This window comes from Numenius arquata, chromosome 1 (assembly GCF_964106895.1).
Source record: "Numenius arquata chromosome 1, bNumArq3.hap1.1, whole genome shotgun sequence".
Lineage (NCBI taxonomy): Eukaryota > Metazoa > Chordata > Aves > Charadriiformes > Scolopacidae > Numenius > Numenius arquata.
The window spans coordinates 5,471,449-5,495,166 of record NC_133576.1 but is presented as its reverse complement, the minus strand read 5'-3'; the positions used below and the strand labels follow the sequence as shown (position 1 = coordinate 5,495,166).

The following is a 23,718-nucleotide window of genomic DNA, read 5'->3' as shown; positions in this document are numbered from 1 at the left end:
TGATTTCTTTATACCAGATTAGCATTTGTGGTGAAAGAAGGGACAAGTCCCTAAGAGGTCAGAACGAAGAGCATAAGAAAGGATATTTCATACCTAGCTAAACCAGCTAAAGCATCACAAAAATTTGCAAAGGATGACCTCAAAAAATCATCTATCTGCATGATACCTTAGGCACAATCTGTGATTCATTTGTGTGGGCAAACAGTACTTGTCAAAGCTCTCTCATTTAACAAAGAGGTCATCACCCAAATTAGGGATAAATGCATATATACAAAGTAGCAGTTACACCCTTCATTAAGAAGTAGCCATGACTGGATCAAAATGAATTACTTCATCACTATAAAACTGTTAGAGGAAAGGAGTAATTTTAGCGTAGTTCTCTGTAAAGACTGTCTTCCACTAATTTCCCAACCCCTAGGGATCGATGAAACTGAAATACTAGTATATGATGATCCATTTATTCAGATTATTTTCTGCATTTCTGAATATCACAGCAACAGAGCACAGAAGACCTATTGAAAAGGGACAATTTTGCTACATAGTAAAACACAATTAACAATAGGATCCAAGTATTTCTTTATGGGACTGGTTCTGAGAAAAGACTTAAAGAGTTACAGGATACCCCAAAGAGAAGCACACATTCAGCTTCACAGTGTTGATAAGGGGAGGATGGGGAAGGGTAAGTTTCTGATAGCACTGGTTTGCTTAAAATTTTGCGAGTGCCAACATGACAATTCATACATTCATAGATTGGTCCAGGCCGGAAGGGACCTCCAAAGGTCATATCGTCCGACCTCGCCACAGTCAGCAGGGACACCCCCAGCTAGACCAGGTTGCCCAGGCCCTCGTTGAGCTTCACCTTGAATATCTCAAGGGAAGGGGCCTCAACCACCTCCCTGGGCAACCTGTTCCAGTGTTCCACCACCCTCATGGTAAAGAACTTTATTCCTAATATCCAATCTAAGTCTCCCCTTCTCCAACTTAAAACCATTGCCCCTCGTCCTGTCACTGCAGGCCTTTGTAAACAGACTCTCCCCAGCCTTCCTGTAGGCCCCCCTCAGGTACTGGAAGGCCGCTATGAGGTCTCCCCGGAGCCTCCTCTTCTCCAGGCTGAACAACCCCAGCTCCCTCAGCCTGTCCTCACAGCAGAGGTGCTCCAACCCCCTGATCATTTTCATGGCCCTCCTCTGGACCCTCTCTATCAGGTCCGTGTCCTTCTTATATTGAGGGCTCCAGACCTGCACACAGTACTCCAGGTGAGGTCTCACCAGAGCAAAGTGGCAGAATCACCTCTCTGGATCTGCTGGCAACACATCTCTTGATGCAGCCCAGGATGCGATTGGCCTTCTGGGCTGCGAGAGCACATTGCCTGCTCATGTCCAGCTTCTCATCCATCAGCACCCCCAGGTCCCTTCCCTCAGGGCTGCTTTCTAATACCCCATCCCCCAGTCTGTATTTATACCGAGGATTGTTTTGGCCCAGGTGCAGGACCCTGCACTTGCTTTTGTTGAACCTCATGAGGTTCATCTAGGCCCACCTCTCCAGCCTGTCCAGGTCCCTCTGAATGACATCCCGTCCCTCTGGTGTATCGACAACACCACACAGCTTGGTGTCATCCGCAAACTTGCTGATGGTGCTCTCAATCCCTCTGTCTATGTCTTTGATAAATATGTTAAACAGTACTGGTCCCAGCACAGACCCTTGAGGGACATCACTTGTCACTGCTCTCCATCTGGACTTCAAGCCATTGAGTACCACCCTCTGGGTGCGAACATCCAGCCAATTCCTTATCCACTGAACAGTCCACCCATCAAATCCGTATCCCTCCAATTTGGCAAGCAGGATGTTGTGAGGGACTGTGTCAAAGGCCTTACTGAAGTCCAGACAGATCACATCCATAGGTCGTCCCTTATCTACTGACCTAGTCACTCTATCATAGAAGGCCACTAGGTTAGTCAGGCAGGACCCGCCCCTAGTAAAGCCATGCTGGCTATCTTGAATCATCTCCGTGTCCTCCACGTGCCCAAGCATGGCATCTAGAAGGATCTGTTCCATGATCTTCCCAGGCACGGAGGTGCACATGTGTTCCCCTGCAACAGAGCTTATGATGTTGCTTAAGCAACATCTTCTAAGACAACCACTGTATTATATAGACCAAACAGAAACTTCTTACCTATGACTTCCATCCAGATTTGATTTGTGGATGAAATTCAGCTTAGCATCTGCCCAATAAAGTTTCTGTTCCTCATAATCCAACGTCAGTCCATTTGGCCAATATATGTCTGTGTTGACTATAATAGAGCGGCTTGAACCATCCATCCCAGCTCGTTCTATCTTTGGCACTTCTCCCCAGTCTGTCCAATACATGAACCTATATTTTACAAATAGAAAAGAAAAAAAAAAAAGAAAGTAATCACATATAAATCTACAACTGGAACACTGGATACAACTTTCAGCAAAGGCAAAAGCGCTCTCTGCTCTGCAGAGGCAATGTCTGTGAAGCTGCGTTTACTACTGGGTAAGGTACACGTCCTGTGAAATACAATAGAACAAAGTTACTTTACAAAAAGCTGAAGAAAAACAACATAAGACAAACCCACAGTACTATGTCACCTTATACTTCCATACGTTTCTTTCTTTACTTGGGTCAAGTGAGAAAGTTGGGGATATCCAACAGATCTTGACAATAATCTCAAAATTCAGCATTAAAGAGCGAAGACAGATACTACAGATTATCATAAAAGTACAACCTCTTTAACATGGATCAGAGCACTGGAGGGAAACAGAAAAAGAAGGTGTGTAGATTTATAGTGGACATAGCAGTTGCATGCAAGCCAGTGAGGTGGATTTGATGGAAGACCAACTCATGTCCATTTTTTCCAAGAGAAATTCAGAGACAGGCAGCTAAGTCAACATGTCTAGAAGCACATTTTGCACCCATTGACCACGCAAGACACTCCATAAAATCTTTTAAGACTGGGGAAGCAAGTAAGTTTTAAAACACGTTAGGAAATGCTGGCACACGTTTAAACATTATTTAGCAAGTAGTAGGGGAAAGTTACCTAGTTGCATTTAAGACTGAGGTGAAGCAAGGAAACCACTTTATTACGGCTGGAGACTAGTGGGGGGTAAGAATATTTGTCCTTTCTCTGCAGGTGGTAAAAAATGTATTTACTTTTGTGGGTTGTTAACAGAATGCATAACTAAACAGTAGTAACATATAACATAAACAGATCAGACAAAGTGGTGCTTGCTCTGTTTTGTTATTGCAGCTGGGACAGACAAGAGGACTACTGTCCTAAATTGCTTCTCATAACCTCATGACATCTGCCAGCATACCTGCTCGTATCTGTGCTCCCTAACCTGGCTCAGTCAAAACAATCCAGATTAAGAAAGATCTGAAGCCTTTAAACTAACCCAGATCATCACACAACCACAATATGTCACTATATGGTGCCCACATGTGAAGAGGCCTGGCCACCCATCCTTTAAAGAAAAACAAATGTGCAACACATTTAAGAAACATTTGCAGATGAAGTTATTCTTGGCACAGAATTATTTTTTTTTTTTAATTTTAAAAAGTCAGGAAATTCCATGTCATATTTTCCCCCTTAATTCATGTCTACAGCGTGTTTGTTTTAATGCACAGCTATATCTGCGGACAGAAATGCAGCTGATTAACACAAATATTGCCCTATTCAATCCCAAGTGAGTCATTCTTTACGGAGCAATGTGCCTGTCAAACACAGAGCACAAATATCCAAAAAGAAAACGTGAGTTTTCTGTAGGCATGAACGACTGCTACAGAGAAACTGGTTTTCCATCAGGAAAAAGAAAAAGAAAAAAAAATAAAATGTTCAGGTAGGCAGCACAGTAGCAAGTCACCTGGTCAAGCTAAGCAGTAAGAGAAATATATACTCAAAAAAAAAAAAAAAGAGAAGTTTAAAAAAGTCAGGCAGCATTTCACCAGCAAGCACATGTAAAAAAAGAAGTGAGAAAAAGAGAGATTTATCTAAACTTCTTTAAAAAGACCTTTCTTTGCCCCAGCTGTCAAGTCCTAGCCTTCCAAATACTTCTTCAAGGTTAATAGGTTCCAAGGCCCTGGCCACCCTGCTAGACTGATTTTTCAGGCTGAAACAGCTCATTAGTTGCTGTACAGCCTCATCTTCTTCCCCATCTCCCTCTCACCTCTCATGCACGCTGCAATTACTCAAGCAAAAACAGGTAAGGGAAGTTTGGTAACAAAGAAAAGCCTTCCTGGACTTCACAAAACCAGCCCTATTTCATTTGTCAGAGGAGCACACATGCACACAGAGAGGGCTTTAAGATTCCATAACACTTCCAATCAGCGTCAGTGACCTTTGCTCAGTTCCTCCAGTGTTGTGTTGGTTTTTTTCCCCCCACTATCACCTGTTTGTTTTCCTCCACCTTGCTTGAAAGCCTAAGGGTTTTAATGTCTCCATTAAAACTCTTTGGAACCAGCCATGCTCCAGTGGATGCCATCAAGGGCTGTGTTTCACTTGGGAAGCTGGGCTTTCCATCACTGCGGAAGCAATGCAGGTTATAGCTTGATGACTGTTTCTTTCAGTAACAGTTGCTTTTAAGCAACTTCTTGCAGATATCTTTGTTTCCAGTACAGGGTTTATATGGCCATGGAGGAAACTGGATTCAAGGAACAGGTCTGGGCTAAAAATCAGTCGTGAGTCAGACTGCATTCCAGCGCACAGCTCCACAAACACCTCCACTTGCACGCAGGGTGCAGGTTTCTATAGCTGCCTCAACCAGCACAGGTGCCAACAAGAGCCACTTTCTTACTCAGAAAGTGCACTTAGGCCCTTTTCTGCAAGAGCTGAGCAAGCACAGGGTAGAGGCACCAGTTATAGAAGCAGGAGGGGATGGGAAGAACTGGGTAAAACAGCTGGAAGAAACGCTCCCGTTGTAACGGTGCTTTAAGTTAACTGCAACCGCTTCAAGGTGAGGGAGACCTGGCTAGCAACCAAGGGAGGCTGGGGGGGACGGATGGACACACAGACACGACTATAAATTCCCATTACTGCAGAGATCTCTCTACAGATTTTTCTACAGAGATCTCAGATACCTCTTCCAGGTAATGACAAACTCATGTATGTGTGCCGATTCCTCCTTTCTGGAGGGCTTACAGATTCTTGTTTCATTATATAATGGTTGATAAGTAATCCATACAGAGACCATACAGGAAGATGTTATGACATACATACTTATTGAACGATGGTAAGTCAGTCATACAGACAAGGTAAGGGTCATTCTCCTTCCTCTCCATCCTCTTCAAATGTGTTTAGGTTTGGCTTTGGTTTGTTTTGTTTTTTTCATAAAAGAACAGCCACCACCAAAACCCACAGGATAGAGCAAAATATTAAAAGTAATGTCTTGTGCTAGATTATAACATCCGGGTATCACCAGAAGACTACTGTTCCATTTGCTTCTCTTCTCACCTAGTTATACCTTGCAATAAAATTTAAATCCAGGACTCACAATTTTAATTCTAGCCCAGAAGAGCAGAAAATAAAAATTTAAAGTTAAAATCTATACCAGCCTTTGAATTTTAAGGAAAAAAAATCCATATGCATGTAGTACATTTACCGTACAGTGGTACAGGCACAGAACTGGGCTCCATGCTGGGCAATCCCAAATCCTTAAGATCCAGAGGGCAATAAATAGACACGCTGTAACTGACTTCAGCAAGCCTGCTTGGGTCCAGAAACAGGAATGCTTTCTCATACTTAACTTTGGCTGATAGTACTGTTATTCCAGGAAATTACAACCAGGACAGGCTGGTACTAAAGTTCTGGACCCATCCAGCTACTGCCTCCTTGCTGACGGTCACCCCCCCACCAGGGTTAGCAATGGGAGCCGCGGAGCCCAGACCTCCCTGCTGTACTTTACATAGAATCATAGAATGGTTAGAGTTGGAAGAGACCTTCAAGTCATCGAGTTCCAACCCCCCTGCCATGGGCAGGGACACCTCCACTAGAGCAGGTTGCTCAAAGCCCCATCCAGCCTGGCCTTGAACCCCTCCAGGGATGGGGCATCCACAACTTCCCTGGGCAACCTGTTCCAGTGCTTACATACCAGTACATACCAGTAGCTACATACCAGCTACTTCATCCAAACTCGCCTTTGCAAGGAGTTTAAAACTAGTATGGACAAGCTGTAGCGCAGCAACATAATCAGATGTAAAAAAACTGCAAAATTGAATAAAGGTACCCTATGCCTAGGGATTTTTAAACATATATGGCATACTTTCTTACCTACTGGGAGAACCAGACTTAGCAGGAAGACCTTTTATTTAGTATCAAATCAATCCGTATAGAGCCAAATCTCTTTTCAACCTAGCGAGAAATAATACCACAGCTGATTAAAACTGATCCTGTTAATCGAGTCTTCTTTTTCCTATTTAAATAATTAACCACTGTATGTGTAAACTTTGGTTTTAATCAAATAACATTAATATTTTGAACTGCTTCATTATTTTTCACCTGTTGAATTTTCTCCATACTCTTAAATGCCATGCTTGCCAGACTTTGGAAAAGGCTGGGAGCTCTTACAAAAATCTAACAGAACAGCAAAGCATATTTCTGTTTATCAATGCTTGTAGTCTTAATATTAGCTACTCGTGTCAGGAAATGATACAGCACCTTCCCCCTTTACTGAATTAAGGCACACCAAGTATTTGAAATATACTTGTAGAAAAGAAGAAGGTTCTTAGATACCAGTACTTAGCTGGTATTTTGTTTGACCATGGCTCAGAACATCGGTTTATCTTATAAGTTATACCATCTATACAAATTAGGAATACATAGAGGAAGAGCTTTGACGATTTCTTCCCTACAAACTTTTTTCTGTGCATCTTTATAGAGTACTTTTTAATTTTTCCCTCTCGGATAGGTAAGGTGAACCGAGGCAATAAATCTTCCTCTTAAAAGGCATGAGAAATCACTATGCATTGTACAGCTGTACCTCCACAGTTTTGATTTGCCCCAGATTAAAAGATTTTGCCACGGGGGGAAAAAAAAAAAAAAAGGAAACTGTTTTTTGGTTCCATTCTGTGCGATGAACAAATACAATAAATAACAGAGCTTCTTTTCTAAAAAGCACGTAAAGTCTAGGCACACTGATGGCAGAATATCCCACATACATAGAAAAAAGCTTGCAGAGTACAAATGCCAAGATTAAATGCTATAATTTAGCAGTGATTTCCGACAGTATGCACAGAGGGAGAGAAATTCATCGCCAGCACCCATCAGCTTCGCAACTTTCTGATCCGCAGCGCTCCCCAACACCGATGCAGATCCCTTCAGCCCTACTATCCCGCACGAAACTAGGCTCCTGCTAGGAGCGTCATTAAAACACCAGCCCCCATGGAGATGCATGCAACTGTTTCACTCATTGAACAGAGATACCCCACGCGACACTTAGCTGATTTTAAGGCAGTTAATTGGGACACCTTACAGGGCAGGCAAACGTTTACCTTCCTGAACGTTATTCAGTGGGAAGAGCAGCTGCTTAATTGGGACAGCCAATTATTTGGCGAGGCCCTTCACAGTGAATGCTCCAACTTTGCAATTACGCTCGTTTCAGCCCCTAAGAACCTCTGAGCTCTACAGGAACCCAAACAGCCGCCAAACTTCACAGCCTACAAAGGTTTCAGAAGTGCAGCAACCCCTGTGGAGCTCATCAGCTCTGCAGTGGTCCTTGTGAAATGCAGCCTGTTCCCGCTCCGGCACTAGCAGGACTGGCACTCATCTAATGAAGAAATACAAAGTTAAATGACAGGTGCTGGAGTAGTTCGGGAAAATAAAACACAATAAATATGTGTTTGGCTATCAAAAATCACTCTGGACTTAAGAAGAAGTAGTGTTCGCAGCCCTTCAGGAGTTTTAAGAACAGACATTGGAATCAAGTGACCCTTCAGGTATTCTTAGCAGAAACTTCTTGAGGCAGACTGACAGAAGGATGGAAACTGCAACCTAGAAGGACATAGTAAGTAGCGAACGAAACAGAAAATGGATTTTTATATAAGGTGACTAGAAGTACCTAAAGACTAAACAGGAAGGTTTTAGTACAAAGTTTCTCAACTGATTGCAAAATTCAGTAAATATTTTCAGTCCTCCAAGCAAAAAATACATAGCAAATTAAGTATATCTTTCATAAAAGAGAGGAAGAAATATCCCTTCGGAATACAATCAAGATAAACATGAGAGAAAAAAATGCTCTTAGCTAGCTGAGGACTGTACTCTTTTACAATAGCTTGTCTCTGTGAATAAGTAAGTGTGGACATCAGTTGAATACCATTTTCACAGTTGCCCTACAATAATTTATGATGTTGACACTCAATGCACTCAAGACTATTTTTTGTGCGCATTAGCTGCCTGTACAACATTACTCTTCCACATACTAAGAGCAGCTACGTGGGGAATGGGTGTGAAGTAAGTAGCAAGCTATTAACATCCTAACGCTCTGAATTTCCTTGCCTCAAATTTATTGATTTTAGTAGCCCACAGGCTCCCAACAAAAAGCTGCAGTTTCTCATTTAAGCTAGGCACAGCTGGCTCAGAACCACCTGTCTTAAGCAGTGCTACGTACACCGAACAAAGACAATACAAGATATTTTTCACTGAAAACCGAGCCTTTTTTATTAAGCATCAGTGTGCCTAGCAAACGACTGAACAACCCAGATGTGCCCAAAATGTTTGACAAGCAAGCCACCAGTGGACTGAGTCGCACCTTTTTAACTCCCCCCCCCATTCCCCTGCATCAAGGTGAAGGCTGGAGGCCAGGCAGAACTCCACACAGGTGCTTGCACCACAGCCCAGATTGGCAGCACTCAGACCATCAGAACCAGACATGAGTCTGTCCACTGACTTTAACACAATGACCTGCAACAGAGACATCTGTTCTGCCACCGCTGCTTACAAAGCAGTAACCTTGGGCAAAAACGAAGGTCAGTAACGAGGAACTACTGCAGTCTCCATAGCTGATCTGCCAGCTGATCCCTGACAAGAGGGAGAAATCAACGTGCAAAATTCCTCATCTATTTATGCCTACCATACACTAGAAAAAGGTCTACTAGAACACATATATTATAAGGCATACAAATATTTTTCCCAGTATACTGTACACTGGTTCCCTCAAGATGAATAAGCTATTCTGGTGACAGTACTTTTACGCAAATGACTGCATTTATCCTAGGACATCAGTCAGCATACTAAATAAGCAAAGACCCACCTTTGTAACCAGTATGGCAATATAAGGATGTCCACTTGAGGTGGCTTTAGTCTCCTATTTAGGCCTTATCAGGAGCCTTTCTCTAGCAGGAGAAAGAAAATTATCACCAGACCTTCTGTTTCCTTGGATTTCCTTTCTAAAATAAGGGATAAATGCAAACACTCCAGTTTTGGAAAGAAGAAAACCTATGATGAAGTGATCAGAAGCTGATGCTTTGTTTCTAGCTCAGTGTCAACAACACAGTATAAAACTAGAATGAGATTTTGGAGATGTTTTTCACAAGCCCTGAAAATAATACCTTAAGCAAAACCCTGAAAGTCATTCATGAGAAATCAACATGGAAGCACAAACTTACATGATATTCTCATTTCATAAACAGAAAGAAACAATTCAGTACACAAAAGTACCTTTCAGCTATCACACCATTTGTTTTCAGGTATTCTAGTTTAAAGAATATGCCGGGCAATCTGACAAGAAAAACACAGAGGAGAGATTGTCTTTCATTTTCACCCAGACATTTCTGAGCGTCCGTGAGAAGGAAGATTTGACTTAACTGTCAAACCTATGCTGATGCACTGCGAAGTCAGATGCATACGGTTGTCCTTTCGGTCACAGCTCTCAAGGAAAAAAAGAGGTTCATTAAAAAACACGAAGCAGCTATTTTTGCTGAATGCTCACAAAGGCAGAATTTCAATTGCTTGAGCAGGTGGAAAGATCTCTTGCTCCTTGAACTTGTGAATTAACCTTTCCTATCTCCAGAAACAAGAGGTCTACTGATATGCCTTCCACAGTTACAAAACAGAACCCGTTTTCTGTTTTTTCCTAGAGCAAGCAGGAAATATAAAACTTGTCAGAACCTAGCGTCATTTAAAAACAGTATTTCAACAACAATTTTCCCACTTTAAGCCAAATAAATATAGAAAGAAACCATTTCCCCTCTCTGTTACCTATTTAACACCATCCCTAGACCCTAGCTGACTGTAAGATGGAAGCAAGATGCAGATGCGCCTTGGAAGGCCTCAGCCAGCCAGCCCTTCCCAAAGGAATCCCTCCCGATGTAATACACCAGACCCTGAGAAGTTTCACCAGCCTTTTAGTGACAAGTAAACCAACAGAAAACTATAACGTAAGTTAACGTGACGGACACATTAACACAAGGAAAATTCTTGCTTTCCAACCTACCTTGGTTCTTCAACTAGCTGAGAAAACCAAACCAGCTGGCAGTTTTGATAGACTTTCAAAAAACAAATATACTAACAAAACTAACCCAAACAACTGCACCACAGTATCTCCAGAGGCCAGGAAAGAAGCTGAGCCAGGACTGCCTCTTGCCACTGGGTAGCTCTTCGGGGCTGAGGAGTCTCCGTGAGGTCTGCCCTGGCAGCGCCTGGAGCTGCAGTGGCTCAGCATTGCCCTGCAGGAGCCGGTGCACGCAGATCCACCCATTTCAAACAGCTCTTTTGAGATCCTATTAAAAGGTGCAGATCTACGGACCTGTGAACTGCAGAAAATGCTGAAAGCAAGTATAAAAGACTATTTAGCTACGTTAAAAATAGAAGCGGTGGAGAGCAGCGAGAAAATGGTGGGATCACTGTTCACCGTCTTTCCCAAATAAAATTTAAGATTTTTACACAATGAAAAATAATATGTTTCCTTGCAGGGACTTGCACTAAAAACACAAACATTCGCACTGTAAATATTTAGTTTGTAAATGCAAATTTAGAATTCAGTAATTTCAAAGAGCCTTGGGCTGAAACTGGACAAGTCAGCTGCTACCACGAATTTTTCACTCCCCGCTTTGACACACAAGAATCTTTTCAGTACAGTCATAATCAAACTTGTTTCTTATCTTTCAATAAAAAACTGGGAGAATTCTTCTCCTTATCTCCCTATACATCCTGAATACAGGAAGTGGAGAAAGATTTTCCCTATCCTAAACTGAAACCCTAGGAACACACTCACTTCTCCACAGCAGGAAAGCACAGTCATACATCCCAATCACGTCACCCAGCGCACGAGGGAGAAATCTGCCATTTGGTGTGCCGGGCTTTTTCTTACAAGTAGAAATCTAGTCATCCCATTGTACATCGCTGTGCAAAATTTTGAGTAAGAACTGCGTACAGGGTACTACACAGATACATCAATTACACTCACATTAAACAGAATTTGCTGGTATAACTATCCCAGCAATCCTTAATGCAGACGCACCTTACAACAGTAAAATTTTTTTATCCAAGACCTACTCACTTAACTTTGTTCTCCGTTTTACTGGATTGAGACAGGGCCCAATCAATTCCCTGAAGCAGCTCACGATACTATCAAGCAGGTACCTGTGCTAAAACATGAGCGGGAAGGACAGCGCTGCCAGGAACAAGAGGAGAAAAAGGATTAAATTAACTGAGAGAACTATCAGGGAGATGCCCTCTCTTCCATCAACTGAAATCGGGGAACAGCACGTTCAGTATCATGAAATCCTCCCGCAATTTTTCCTCACTGAGATTTTTTTTAAAATCTTTCCAAGTAAATCACCAGTAAAACATCTCTTTGTTATTCAGCCCTCTCAGTACACTATTACCACCTGGATCATTTTTATGTTCTTGATTCCTGACTCCTCCAAGGAACCCTAATGAACTTTAATGCTCTATCAAACCAAGCTGGCTCTTACCCTTCGTATCACATTTCAGGCATTCTACTAAGTCGTTTTTCATAGTTTCCATCCTGTTGTTTCATATGTAAATCAGACTTACTTATGTGTAACCATCATTCCTTGTTTGGTTTTTTTTGTTTGCTTGTTTTTTTGGGGTTTTTTTGGTTGGTTTTTTTTGTGTGTGTGGTTTTTTGTTTGTTTGTTTTTTATTAAATGAACTTATAATGTCATTTAGGACTTCAGTACATTTTTATTCAGTTCCTGTCCCTGTGATTTGTTTATCAGTTTGTTGATATGGAAACCAACCTGATACCCTCAGTAAGGAACACGCAGGCAAGCAATTCATTCATTTCAGCTTTTCTGAAATGGCTTCATTTGCCTTGACTGTCGAGTTGGGTTTTTTTTCTTCTATACTTTGATCATCCACTAGACTCACTAAATCACTTACTCTCCTGTAAGGAAGCAGCATGCACCAATTAGTCTTTTCATACTAGAAAATTACCAAAAATAAGGCCTTATTTTTAACCCATCAAAAGCTATATGATGTTCACTACAAAATAAACAAAAAAAAAAGGAAAGAAGAGAGATTGCTCTATGGAGGGTAAAAGGAGTAGAAATAAAGGGACATAATGTAATTAATGCATAACAAGACAGGCTACGTTACACTGGAGATTTGGTTAGAGCCCAAATTCTGGAGATGCAAACCTAGGTGGGCTTGGCTTTTACTGAGAAAGAGGAATGTTTTCACAGAGAATTTAGAAAGGCCTACTAAATGAAAACTGAATACTGGCCAAAGGCTTCACACTTGGATGAAACGAATACCCCTTCATTTTTATATTGAAAACATTATTGTCAAATAACTGAGATGCCTGAGATTTCACTCAATCTTTTTCTAGGTTAGAATTGGCAATAAAGGAAGTAGGACCGCTTTTACTTTTCCATTCCTAGTTTAAACAGCTCAATATCAAGTACTCAATTTTTATGGAAAAAGTGGCTATGCATTCTACAGCAACTACACTTCTAGTGTTTATGCACCAGGCATTCTAAAATTAAAACTCAAAACAGCTTTAAATCCAAGTCATTAGCATTTCTCCCTACAAGCTTCTTGCAGGTCATTCACCTGCTCTTCTGGTAAGAGCCAACATTAACCATGCACACTGCATACATAATCACATGGGGTTGGAAGGGACCTCTGGAGATCATCTAGTCCAACCCCTCTGCCAAAGCAGGTCCACCTAGAGCAGGTTGCACAGGAACCTGTCCAGGCAGGTTTTGAATGTCTCCAGAGAAGGAGACTCCACCACCTCCCTGGGCAGCCTGTTCCAGTGCTCTGCCACCCTCAAAGTAAAGAAGTTCCTCCTCACGTTTAGGTGGAACTTCCTATGTTGCGGTTTGTGCACATTACCTCTTGTCCTGTCACTGGGCACCACTGAAAAAAGACTGGCCCCCTCCTCTTGACACCCACCCTTTAAGTATTTATAAGCATTGATCAGATACAAATCACTTCTGGCATAGAGATGCATTGAAAGGGGGAAAAAACTCCAAAATCCTCCCCCAAGGACAGGTCTCGCTCACAAGACACTTTCTAAAAAGGAACAAAGAAAATGACCACCAAACTATTACACTAAGGGTGGGAGGGGGGAACCCAAGCATGCTTCCAATCACACAAAAGTGTATATTTAAAACTTTCAGCTCAACTCTGAATTGCTTCATAAGCAAAAAAAAAAAAAAAATGAGAAAAGACAAAAGTGCTGATCGTTTGCCACCAGCTCACAGAATTTAAAATAATTATGCCGAATGCAATTAAAAAAATACAGGCTGTTTACAAAAAAGTAGCTCTTCCCTGTTTTCACCACAGCACCTGGAAGAAGATACACAGATTTAAAAAAAAATAAAAAAAAAAAAGATAAAAAAAGGATCAAATTTTGAACAATTTAGCTAGATAAAACCACAAGTTTTGAATCTCAGCTGGTCAGCTGGTGCTTGGGAAAGGGAGTGGGAAATGGGTACTACAGAAATGATACAAGGATGTACTGATAAATGTTTTGGGAAAGGGAAAGCTACATTTATTCAGCAACAATGTGGAGAACTACTGCACATAAGAACAGCTTCTAGAAACTCGCACATCTTATTTAAAAAAAACAAAGATTTTGAAAATCAGCAAAAAACCAGTTTTCTTACTGTGAAACTCTGACATTCACAAAAGCAGAAAGTAAGATTCCAGCAATATTTTGCGTATTTAAATAATGTTGCTTTCCTGCCCAATAAACACTATACTGATAAAGCTGATCTGTCTGTTTGCAGTTGCTTCTGCCAGAGACCCAAGCACCTCAGGGCTGCCACTTTTCCACCTCTCCTGCATCAATGCAGAAGGCAGAGAGTTGAGTCACTAATGCAGCAGGGACCAACAACTCCTCTCCTTACACCTACTGGCTGGCTACCTTCCTCTGCACTAATAAATGTGCTTCAGGTCCTCTCTGAAGAATACGTGTCTCTCTTTTCCCTTATATCTCACACACAGTCTCCAAGCATCTCAAGCAAGCTAGCTATTGCCAGCCCAGGCAGAAGAGATTGGCACCTCTCAGCCCAGAGGCCGTATCATCTGGCCCAGGTTTTGTGAAGCATGGAGGATCTTCTTGAGCTGTGCAAATCCAAGGGGATAAAGGCAGCGCGAGCAGGGCCCGTTTGCTCTATTTCCATTCAGAAACCCTCCAGAGAGGTGAAAAAGTGATGTCAGTGACAAGACAACAGCAGAAAAATGGAGATACATGCAGAAGTCCCCAGTGTAGTGCTGATACCGAACAAGCCCACCTAGACAAATCCTATTAGCTTCTGTTTTCAAAATTATGTGTTTTACTTGAAGTTCACCTGATTCCAAAAAAGCTAGCCAAAGTCAACATTACGTGGCACAGTTCAGAAGAATGCAACACTAGAGGGTATTAAACAGTAAGAAACCACACAAACATAACACAAAAACACAAGATCTGTCCGATTCAAAGCTTTTCCTTACAGAAAAACTCATAAAACTTTTTTGGAGCATTTTAACAATGAAATTGTTATTTGCATTTAACTTGCAAAATCAGCTGTCCCGGTAAACAAAGCACTAACCACATATAAAGTAAATTATATGTTAATAAATGCAAAACAAACATAAGAAAAAAACCTCAGACACAAATAGAAAATCTTTTCTAGATCTAAATACATTGTGATTTTAGAGTCTAGTACTTTAAAGACTCATGTTATCAGAGATCTTTCTAGCATACAACTGCGTCGTATTAGAAAGCTGGTGGTCTCTCTTATCCAGCTATGAAACACTCCCCAATTTTCCATGTAGGAACAGAAAATGGCAATTTTAAACATATGATTTAATCTGATATCGTATTTGTTGCTGTGTTTCCACTCCCTACAGTTCATCTGTTAAAAGTTTGCAGAAAAAAAAAAAAGCACAGAGAAAATAAAGAGTAGGGAACACAAAACTTGGACATAGCAAAAGCCAACACGCATAGGTGGGGAGATTCCATCCTGCTCTGAATCAGTGGGAGAAATCTGCTTTTTGAACCCAGGAGCACAGAAGGAGCTCAGGCACTAACTGTGTTTGAACAGGCTGTAAGAGAGGAGGAGGGAAGTTTTAGAAGGCCTTCTTTTACTCCACTCCTTCCCTACCCAAGGCCTTAACGCTTTTACAGGAGGAAAACAAACAAAAACCCCCACCAAGTTACAGCTTGTTCAAAAAAAGATCAGCGCCTGCTACATTTGTGATTTTAGTAACACCGTTCTTTCTGACCACTGACATACAACATGGTGGGTTTCACCCCTTTTTCTACTACAGGAATTGCTCTAGTGGGAAGGCTGAAAGGACACAAATTGTCTGTCACATTTCTTGCCGCTCAAACTACACTTAATCATTGGTGCTCTCCCACCATTATCACTATATCCCTGTTACACCCAGGAGCAGAGGTTTGAGTTCTTCGTATTACGCTATTTCTCTCCACTATTAATTAACTATAACTTCAGATAGGAGTTTCTTAAACTGACTGAACACTGCATCTGTTCACCGTCAACCCAAGTCCGCCAAGCAACTGTGTATCACTAATAAATTCGGAAGCAGGACAGCTTTAGTATCCTTTTTTTTTGAAGGGGACAAAGCATTTATACTCCAAAACTCTTCCGAGAGCCACAATTACAATCTGAAGGGTGAAAAAGATTGGGGCGGAAAGATAGCTTCATTAATAGAGGCAGCACTGAGCACGACTGCTGACAGCTTGAGACTTGTGTCCAAGCCATGCATAATTTACAGGTTCTGCTGTGTATGATTTCTGTCCCAAGGCAAAGCGCGATTAATTCATCTAGGGTCTGGGTTTTCCTTTAAGCTTACATTTTCCATGGAAATGCAGTAACATGCTCGTACAACCTGACCCCTCCAAGTTTTGCATCAGCCAGCACTCATAACAAAATAAAAGAAAGTAAAATCCCAGATTATGTATGCGGACATATGGATAATCTTTTCTCCCAAGAGCTAAATTTATGTATACGTCAAGGATGCACTCAAATCTCAAGCGCAACAATTTCTGAAAACTGACTGTGTGCACGTCCAAAAAAATTGTATTTTGCTCTAAATTTAATTTATTCCTTTCATATCAGGTCCAATTTAGCCTGTCCATTCTGTGGTCGGCTTCAGATAACAATACTTTCTTTTGTTATAAGTCACGAACAGTAATCCCTTCATGCTTGTTATCCAGTTTTACCAAAGGCTTTTATCTGCTTTATTGACAATTACTGTTCAACCACTCTTCTCTGAACTGAATGTAACTGTAATAGAATGAGTCTCCAGTTCTGTAAACGACACCCCAAAAAAACAGTTTGGAATTACCACTGAGGACAAAAATATGTTTGGAAAAGAACTATATGAAGAAATTAGAAGAAGAGAACAGAGTAATTCTAATAATAAACGAAGTAGTGAGAACAGTAAGACTTTCCCCCAAGTGTGTGAGAAACGCTAAGTGGCGAATTTACTCAGGGGACATGTAACTCTTCGTAACCTCGCTCCTGTGGTTTTTTGTGGACTGCATTGTGAGCTGCCAAAATAGGTTGGTTTTGCACACTGGTAATAGTGAGGAGGACCCAGAAAGAGCAGAGAACACTGATTCTATGGCACCTGACACGGACAGCTTGACAGAACCAGGCCAATTGCACAAAAGGTATAGCTAGACCAGAAGGATTTGCATCCAGCTCTGAAGTCCTCAACATAAGAACATGGACGTCTTGGAGTGAGTCCAGAGGAGGGCCACAAAGATGATCAGAGGGACGGAGCATGTCTCCTATGAAGACAGGCTGACAGAGTCGGGTTTGTTCAGCCTGGAGAAGAGAAGGCTCCAGGGAGACCATATAATGGCCTTCTAGTACCTAAAGGGGGCTACAGGACAGATGGGGAGGGATTTTTTATCAGGGGGTGTAGCAAGAGAATGAGGGATAATGGTCTTAAACTGAAAGAGAGAAGATTTAGGTTATATATTAGGAAGAAATTCTTTCCTGTGAGGGTGGTGAGGCACTGGAACAGATTGCCCAGGGAAGCTGCGGATGCCCCATCCCTGGAGGTGTTCAAGGCCAGGCTGGATGGGGCTTTGAGCAACCTGCTCTAGTGGGAGGCGTCCCTGCCCATGGCAGGGGGGTGGAACTAGATGATCTTCAGGGTCCCTTTCAAATCTAACCATTCTATGACTCCATTACATGCTCTGTTACTTGAAAAGGGAAATAAAGGATTATTTACCTTAACCTAACTAATTAAAAATCCAAGAAAATAGGCACTGCAGCTTTTCACAGCAGTAGGACTGTTGGACTTATCAATGGCAGTAGGGCTAGCCCTAGCTGCTGAAAGCTTCTTCTAACCAGCTCCCTTCCTACATCAATAACAATGCCAATCCCTAGCTCACAACTCAAATTTGAAGAAAGGAAGTGGGGGCCTTGTGGTATTTTTTCCACCTTGAGTCTAATTGTCTAATGCCTTCATTCAGTATCAACTGAATGAGCTGACAGAACTACCCGAGAAAGGGCTTTTCCAGGCCAGCAAGAATTCATTCTGTAAACAAGCCTTTTTCTAGGATAGGAACTTGAGCCATACTCAATACCGTGCTCTGTACTCAAGGAAGCAAAGAAGCTGAAGTTCCAAGTAATACATAAAATTACAGAGTTATACATATTGATGGCTTTATTATCGCCTTATGATTTTCAGTACGAAAATCTTCTCTACTCAGAACCCTTCAGCGTTCCTCTGTGTTGGGCTGCAACGTCTGATAGAAGATTTTCTGAATTGGAAACAAATGCTGTATCAACCACAAGGACTTCTATTAAAAGGAAAAAAATGAAGAAAAAGAAGAAAAAAAAAAAGAGTATAAGGCTTCAATTTGCTTCATAGATAAAAAAAAAAAATATTTTAACTGAGATGAAATACAAAGACACTTGCCTTCATCATAGCTTTATCAGGAGCAGTGCTTTAATGACTGCAAGAGGCTAAAATATATGCAGGTCAGTCTCGTGTTACTGAATCAAGGTCAATGTCCACTAGGGAGCCTCCAGCGCAGGAATTTCTCTGAAGCTCTAGTTTCTTGAACTGGAATAGGAGAGCAAGAGGACCCTTTTGCTCAGTCTTCTACACCACATTAAGGTATTATCCAATAAACTCACATTTACAGTGTTTTGTTTTAGGGGGCGCATTTGTTTTTAAACTTGATTGTTAAACTATGATCATTTTTCCAAACAAGAATGTACATTTTTGCTTCCTTCCTTTTTACGGTCCATAAAAGCGATTGTGCTCACCAAGTTTGGCACTGAAACGAATCATTATTATTTCTAAATAATCAGAGAGTCTGCTGAAGGGACGCAGCATTAATCACAAGGTCCAATTTTAGAACCCAATTCCAAAGGATGAGCTCAGCAGCTGGGCTCCTCAAACAAGAGAGGTGGAGAGAAGTGGCTTCCTGCAGGGGTTACAGTACTGCTCTGACTCAGCCCAAAGAGAAAGCCACCCTTTCTCCAGTGACTGTAAAGGGAGTTGAGCTGGACAGGTGGGTAGCTACGTACGCCATGGGAGTTATTTCCCCCTCAAAGATTGTTTTCTGGCTAACTTCCAAAGAGAAAGGCACAAACTCTCTTTTTTTTTTTTTTGGAGGTCCAGGTCAGTGCAAGAAATAAGGCTTGCTCAGCTTGGCAAGAACTCAATTTTCACTTAAGGCCCAACAAGAGAGGTTACTACGGGGGGTTTTTTTGTTCTTTTCAGAGGCAACCAGTCACCTACCCAAACTGATGTCAATGAAGCAGTTAGAACTAAGACTATGCAAAGGCACCAACTTCTGCTATTTAAGTAGGGACATCATCTCCTCTGTAGGTAGCTCCTCCTAGAGAGATATGAAACTTCTGTCAAAGCAGAGACTGGGGTTTTTCTTCAGCGCAAAGAACAAGCAAGCTTTTTCTAGGTCATTTAAATAAACTTCACACGCACTATCTGTTACCAAAAAAAAAAAAAAAATTAGTACCAGAGATCTATGTGCTGCTTTTTCTGTTGTGCATTCCCTGCAATGAACTGGCATCTGCCTGAGCCCTCTCCATCAGCCATATTTCTGTGACAAGACACAATTCCTCTAATGTTGACTAATGGGCAAAACCTATGGAAAAAAAAAACCCCACAACAAACCACCAGGTGAAGCTGGGGCCCAACTTGATTGAAATTGAGCAACAAATTGCAAAGACCAAATTGGGATTTATTTTCAGACTTAGGCTCAGATACCTATAGTATTCACACACATCTCACACATTAGCTACAAACGGTGCTTGCCCCTAATTTTTACACTATTTTCAGCTTCTAGATCCACCAATTTTGTGCGTGTGTGCTCATTGCTAGCTTAATGTAACCCCGTCTCATTCGCTCAGTGTAAAGAGCTGTGAACATTGCTCTTCTCAGCTACACAAACCTCAGACGCATAAACCTATAACCTCAGAGGAGCTAATTAAGAGTACAGCAAAATTCTGCAGCAACCCTTTTCCTTAGCACTCGTACACGTGACCCAAGGTCAGGAGTGAAAAGTGAGACCCATCGCCGCTCTCCCATACTTGTAACGTGTTTTGGCTTTTAATCACATTGGCAGAGGTATCAAGAGACACCAAACATCCGTGGCATGAAACACGTGGAAAGCTAGATAGCTAACAGAGCTGTTGATAAAGCTTCTTGTACAGAGAAGGATTAGTTCTTGTAGTACCACTGAAGGAAATGGTCGTCGTGGTTTGGGCTGTGTTGGCCAATGACAAGATGACAGATGCTCTCCCCCGGCTCTCGCTCCAAGGAGAGGATGAAGAGAGAGAAAGAGATTTACGAATTTAGGAAAAAACTAAACTACTTCAATGAAATATTAATTATAAAAAGAAAATAGTGACATAGTTCATAGTTATAAAGAGAAAATAGTTCCCAGGATGATGTCACCAGTAGGCACTGAGGAAGTTCCAGACTGGATTCCAGAACTCGCTGATGGAGATGAAGGTAGACAACTGAAAGGGTCCTCCTCCTTGAAGAACCCTTGAAGAAGAACCCTTGAAGAAGAACCCTTGAAGAAGAACCCTTGAAGAAGAACCCTTGAAGAAGAACCCTTGAAGAAGAACCCTTGAAGAAGAACCCTTGAAGAAGAACCCTTGAAGAAGAACCCTTGAAGAAGAACCCTTGAAGAAGAACCCTTGAAGAAGAACCCTTGAAGAAGAACCCTTGAAGAAGAACCCTTGAAGAAGAACCCTTGAAGAAGAACCCTTGAAGAAGAACCCTTGAAGAAGAACCCTTGAAGAAGAACCCTTGAAGAAGAACCCTTGAAGAAGAACCCTTGAAGAGGCGCCAACTTCATACCCTCTGATCCCTCAGGTCTTACACTCAGCACAGTCAATGGGATGGAACACCCTACTGGTCAGTTTGGGTCACCTGACCCGTCCACTCCTCCCTACAGGTTAACCAGCCCAGTCAGCTGACCCTGGTTGCCACGGCAACAAGCATAAGGCAAGAGCCTCTCTCCCTGAACAAGAAAGTTGGCTCCGCTCCACCCCAACCCAGGACAATGGCTTACTGTTCATTTGGTTAAACCCTCCACTGGAAGCACTAATCCGTACCAGGACCGTTTTTTCAGCTGTGCCTATTTAAGCCAAAATTATCAGAGAAAACAGGTATTAGTTTGCAGCACAACCTGCCACTAATTATGCTGCCCCACCAAAACAGCACCCAATCCCCACACGGTTAAGGGGGTCAAACCTTTGGTTAACAGCCGTCTTGATGGGATTCGAGTGGTAGATGAGGCCCACGAACTATTTATTTTGGCAGTCTAATGCTGTTACTTCTTTTCTATCCTCCCAATACCACCCGTAGAAGCAAGAACGCATCCTGTGCTGGAAGGTGACGGAGGAAGAATTATCTACCAAACGATAACAAGGGTCTGTTAAGCAACTGTGTACATCTCCCCTTTTGCATCTGCTCATGTATTTAAAGATAATACCGCTTAATATTCAAAGGATGAACAAATCACAGGGTGGATTAGAAGGTTGCTGGCTGCAATTTAATGACAGTGCTTTTGACAAGTAATAAAGAAAAATGCTTTTGCGTTTTGTAATGGGGAATTCAACATGTCACCATGAAAACCAGACCTTTAATAGAGGTAACACAGAACTTGAAAAGTGTCTTAATTTGTAATAACTTTAGAGAACAAACACCAGTCAGCAAAAATTAGAAAACTGATAGACAACTTAGTAACTCTTAAAAAAAAAAAAAAAAAGATTGCCTGTGGAAACAGTTAATGGATAATTGGCTTTCCTATATGATAACCAGAATCTACAACAAGGCTATAGAGGTCAACCAACACAGGAAGCTAAAACTTCTGACAAGGGGGAGAGAACCCATCTCTCCTCAGCTGCTCTGTTTCCATCTCCCAAAATAAGTATTTTTAATTTTTTTTTATTTTTTTTTTTTCACCCTCCTCTATATTCTTTTTACCCTCTCGCCTTCCAGGGTCTGCAAGACAGGTATTAGAATTCTGGTGACCCAGACAAGCATCACTCCTACCTTCCATGTAGGCAATACCCAGTGTAGCACAAACCATAGTGCCAAGATGAAGAAGAGCTGACAAAAGGATGAAAACCGGGGATGTGGAAAGAGCAGTACTGTTTGTTTTTCAGTAAGTGTTTGGCTCTCATCTAAGTCTTGCTATAATCAATGAAAAACACCCAAAATTTACAAGTTATCAGTGAAGTGGAATAATATTTGATAGTAACATTTGAAACGGAAAGATCTACCTGGATAGAAACACCCAAGAACAGTGAGAAAAATCACGGCACTACCTGCAGCTGAAAGTGCTCAACCATTTTACCAGCGGACAGCCAGCTACTGTGGGATGACTGCAGCAGAGCTGGAAGCTCAAGGCTCCAACCATGCAAAGCAGGATGACAAGTTGATGAGAAGTTGTCAAAACATATGTTTCCACAAAACATTTCCATTTTGATGAATCAGCATTTTCTACAAAAATAAACCATCAGATAATTCCACACCAACTTCAACTAACTGAAAATCCTTTAATGAAAGCCTTCACCATTTAATGCAGTTTATATAATTAATCTCCCCAAATTAAGGCAGCAGGGCAGCACCTCTGTTTCTTTATAAACAGTTCAGCGGCACGTTAGCACTATGGGTTTTGCATTCGGGATGCCGCAATGCAAAGGAGTGCTTCTATCACAAACATTCCTTGGGTCTGTCTCGGCCTCCCCCAAAGTGTTTGCAAAAGTGTTTATACTTATTCTAGGTTTTGAAACAGATTTTTGCTTTTTCCTTTCTCATTTGTCTAAATTGTTTGACAAGCAGTGCTGCTATAATGAACGTGCAACAGCACAGCTGCTGCTTAATATGTTTTAAAACACAATCACAAAAAGCTGGCCCAGACCTACACCATTCAGGCAGACAGAATCCTCTTCCAGTGGAGGAGGGCAAAGGACAAGCAGAGAACTGCGCTGTGCTCACAAACCAGCTAAGTAACATCAAATGCCTTGAAAAAGAAAGTTACGGCAGGAATAGTGATTTGCCCAAGATTTCTCATCCAAACAAATAAACAGAAGCCAAAACCACACCACACAAAGAAGAATCAGAAACAAAATCCTCAGTCATCCATCCCTTGAAAAATGTTGCAGTAAGCAGTGTATTTGCTCCGTAATACACAAATCATTCATTCCACCCAACTATAGTGATAATGCAGACTGAACCGCTACCAGAACTCTTGTCTTTTTAGACACATTACACCACTGAATGTGCGATGCTTTTGCGAAGCTGCATGCTTGTAACTATTGCCTTTTCATGGCATAGAGTCTTCAACTAAATCTGTACATAAACATTCCTTACCTGAAGAAGTGAGGTTTGCAAGCTTAGATGAGGTAACCCAACCCTGCCATTTTCTACACACTGACTTTACTTGTGTAAAATATCTGTTGACGTTTTAAGAAGAATGACCACGCTGTCTGGATGCCTGTTACTTGATATCATACCCTGATTTGCTTCTAAACACAGGAGTTTTCATTCTATCAAGTTTTTTCATTATATCAAGAGTTACACACAGAAACCTTCCCTTTGAGAGACTGCCTATTTATCCATATAAGTGGTTTGAGAGCTTTTAGCTTTAAATTAAATGGCACCTGACCCTCAACTAAAATATCCAGTTGCTAGGTTTCCTGACTCCATACTACCATCATTCCCCAGGCTACATTTAGACCTGTGCTACACTGAAAACTCACACAGCTCATGCCCT

General features: G+C 41.6%; 1 protein-coding gene across 6 annotated transcripts in view; it reads right to left on the bottom strand.

Annotated features, from left to right (window-relative positions):
* Positions 1-23,718, bottom strand: part of LRP6 (LDL receptor related protein 6) — a 114,909-nt gene that overhangs the window by 74,925 nt on the left and 16,266 nt on the right. For all 6 annotated transcript variants that reach the window (XM_074154115.1, XM_074154143.1, XM_074154152.1 and 3 more), the window contains exon 2: positions 2,174-2,371. In XM_074154115.1, the coding sequence (XP_074010216.1) occupies positions 2,174-2,367 (194 nt within the window). In that variant the 5' untranslated portion in view covers positions 2,368-2,371. The remainder of the gene's footprint in view (positions 1-2,173; positions 2,372-23,718) is intronic.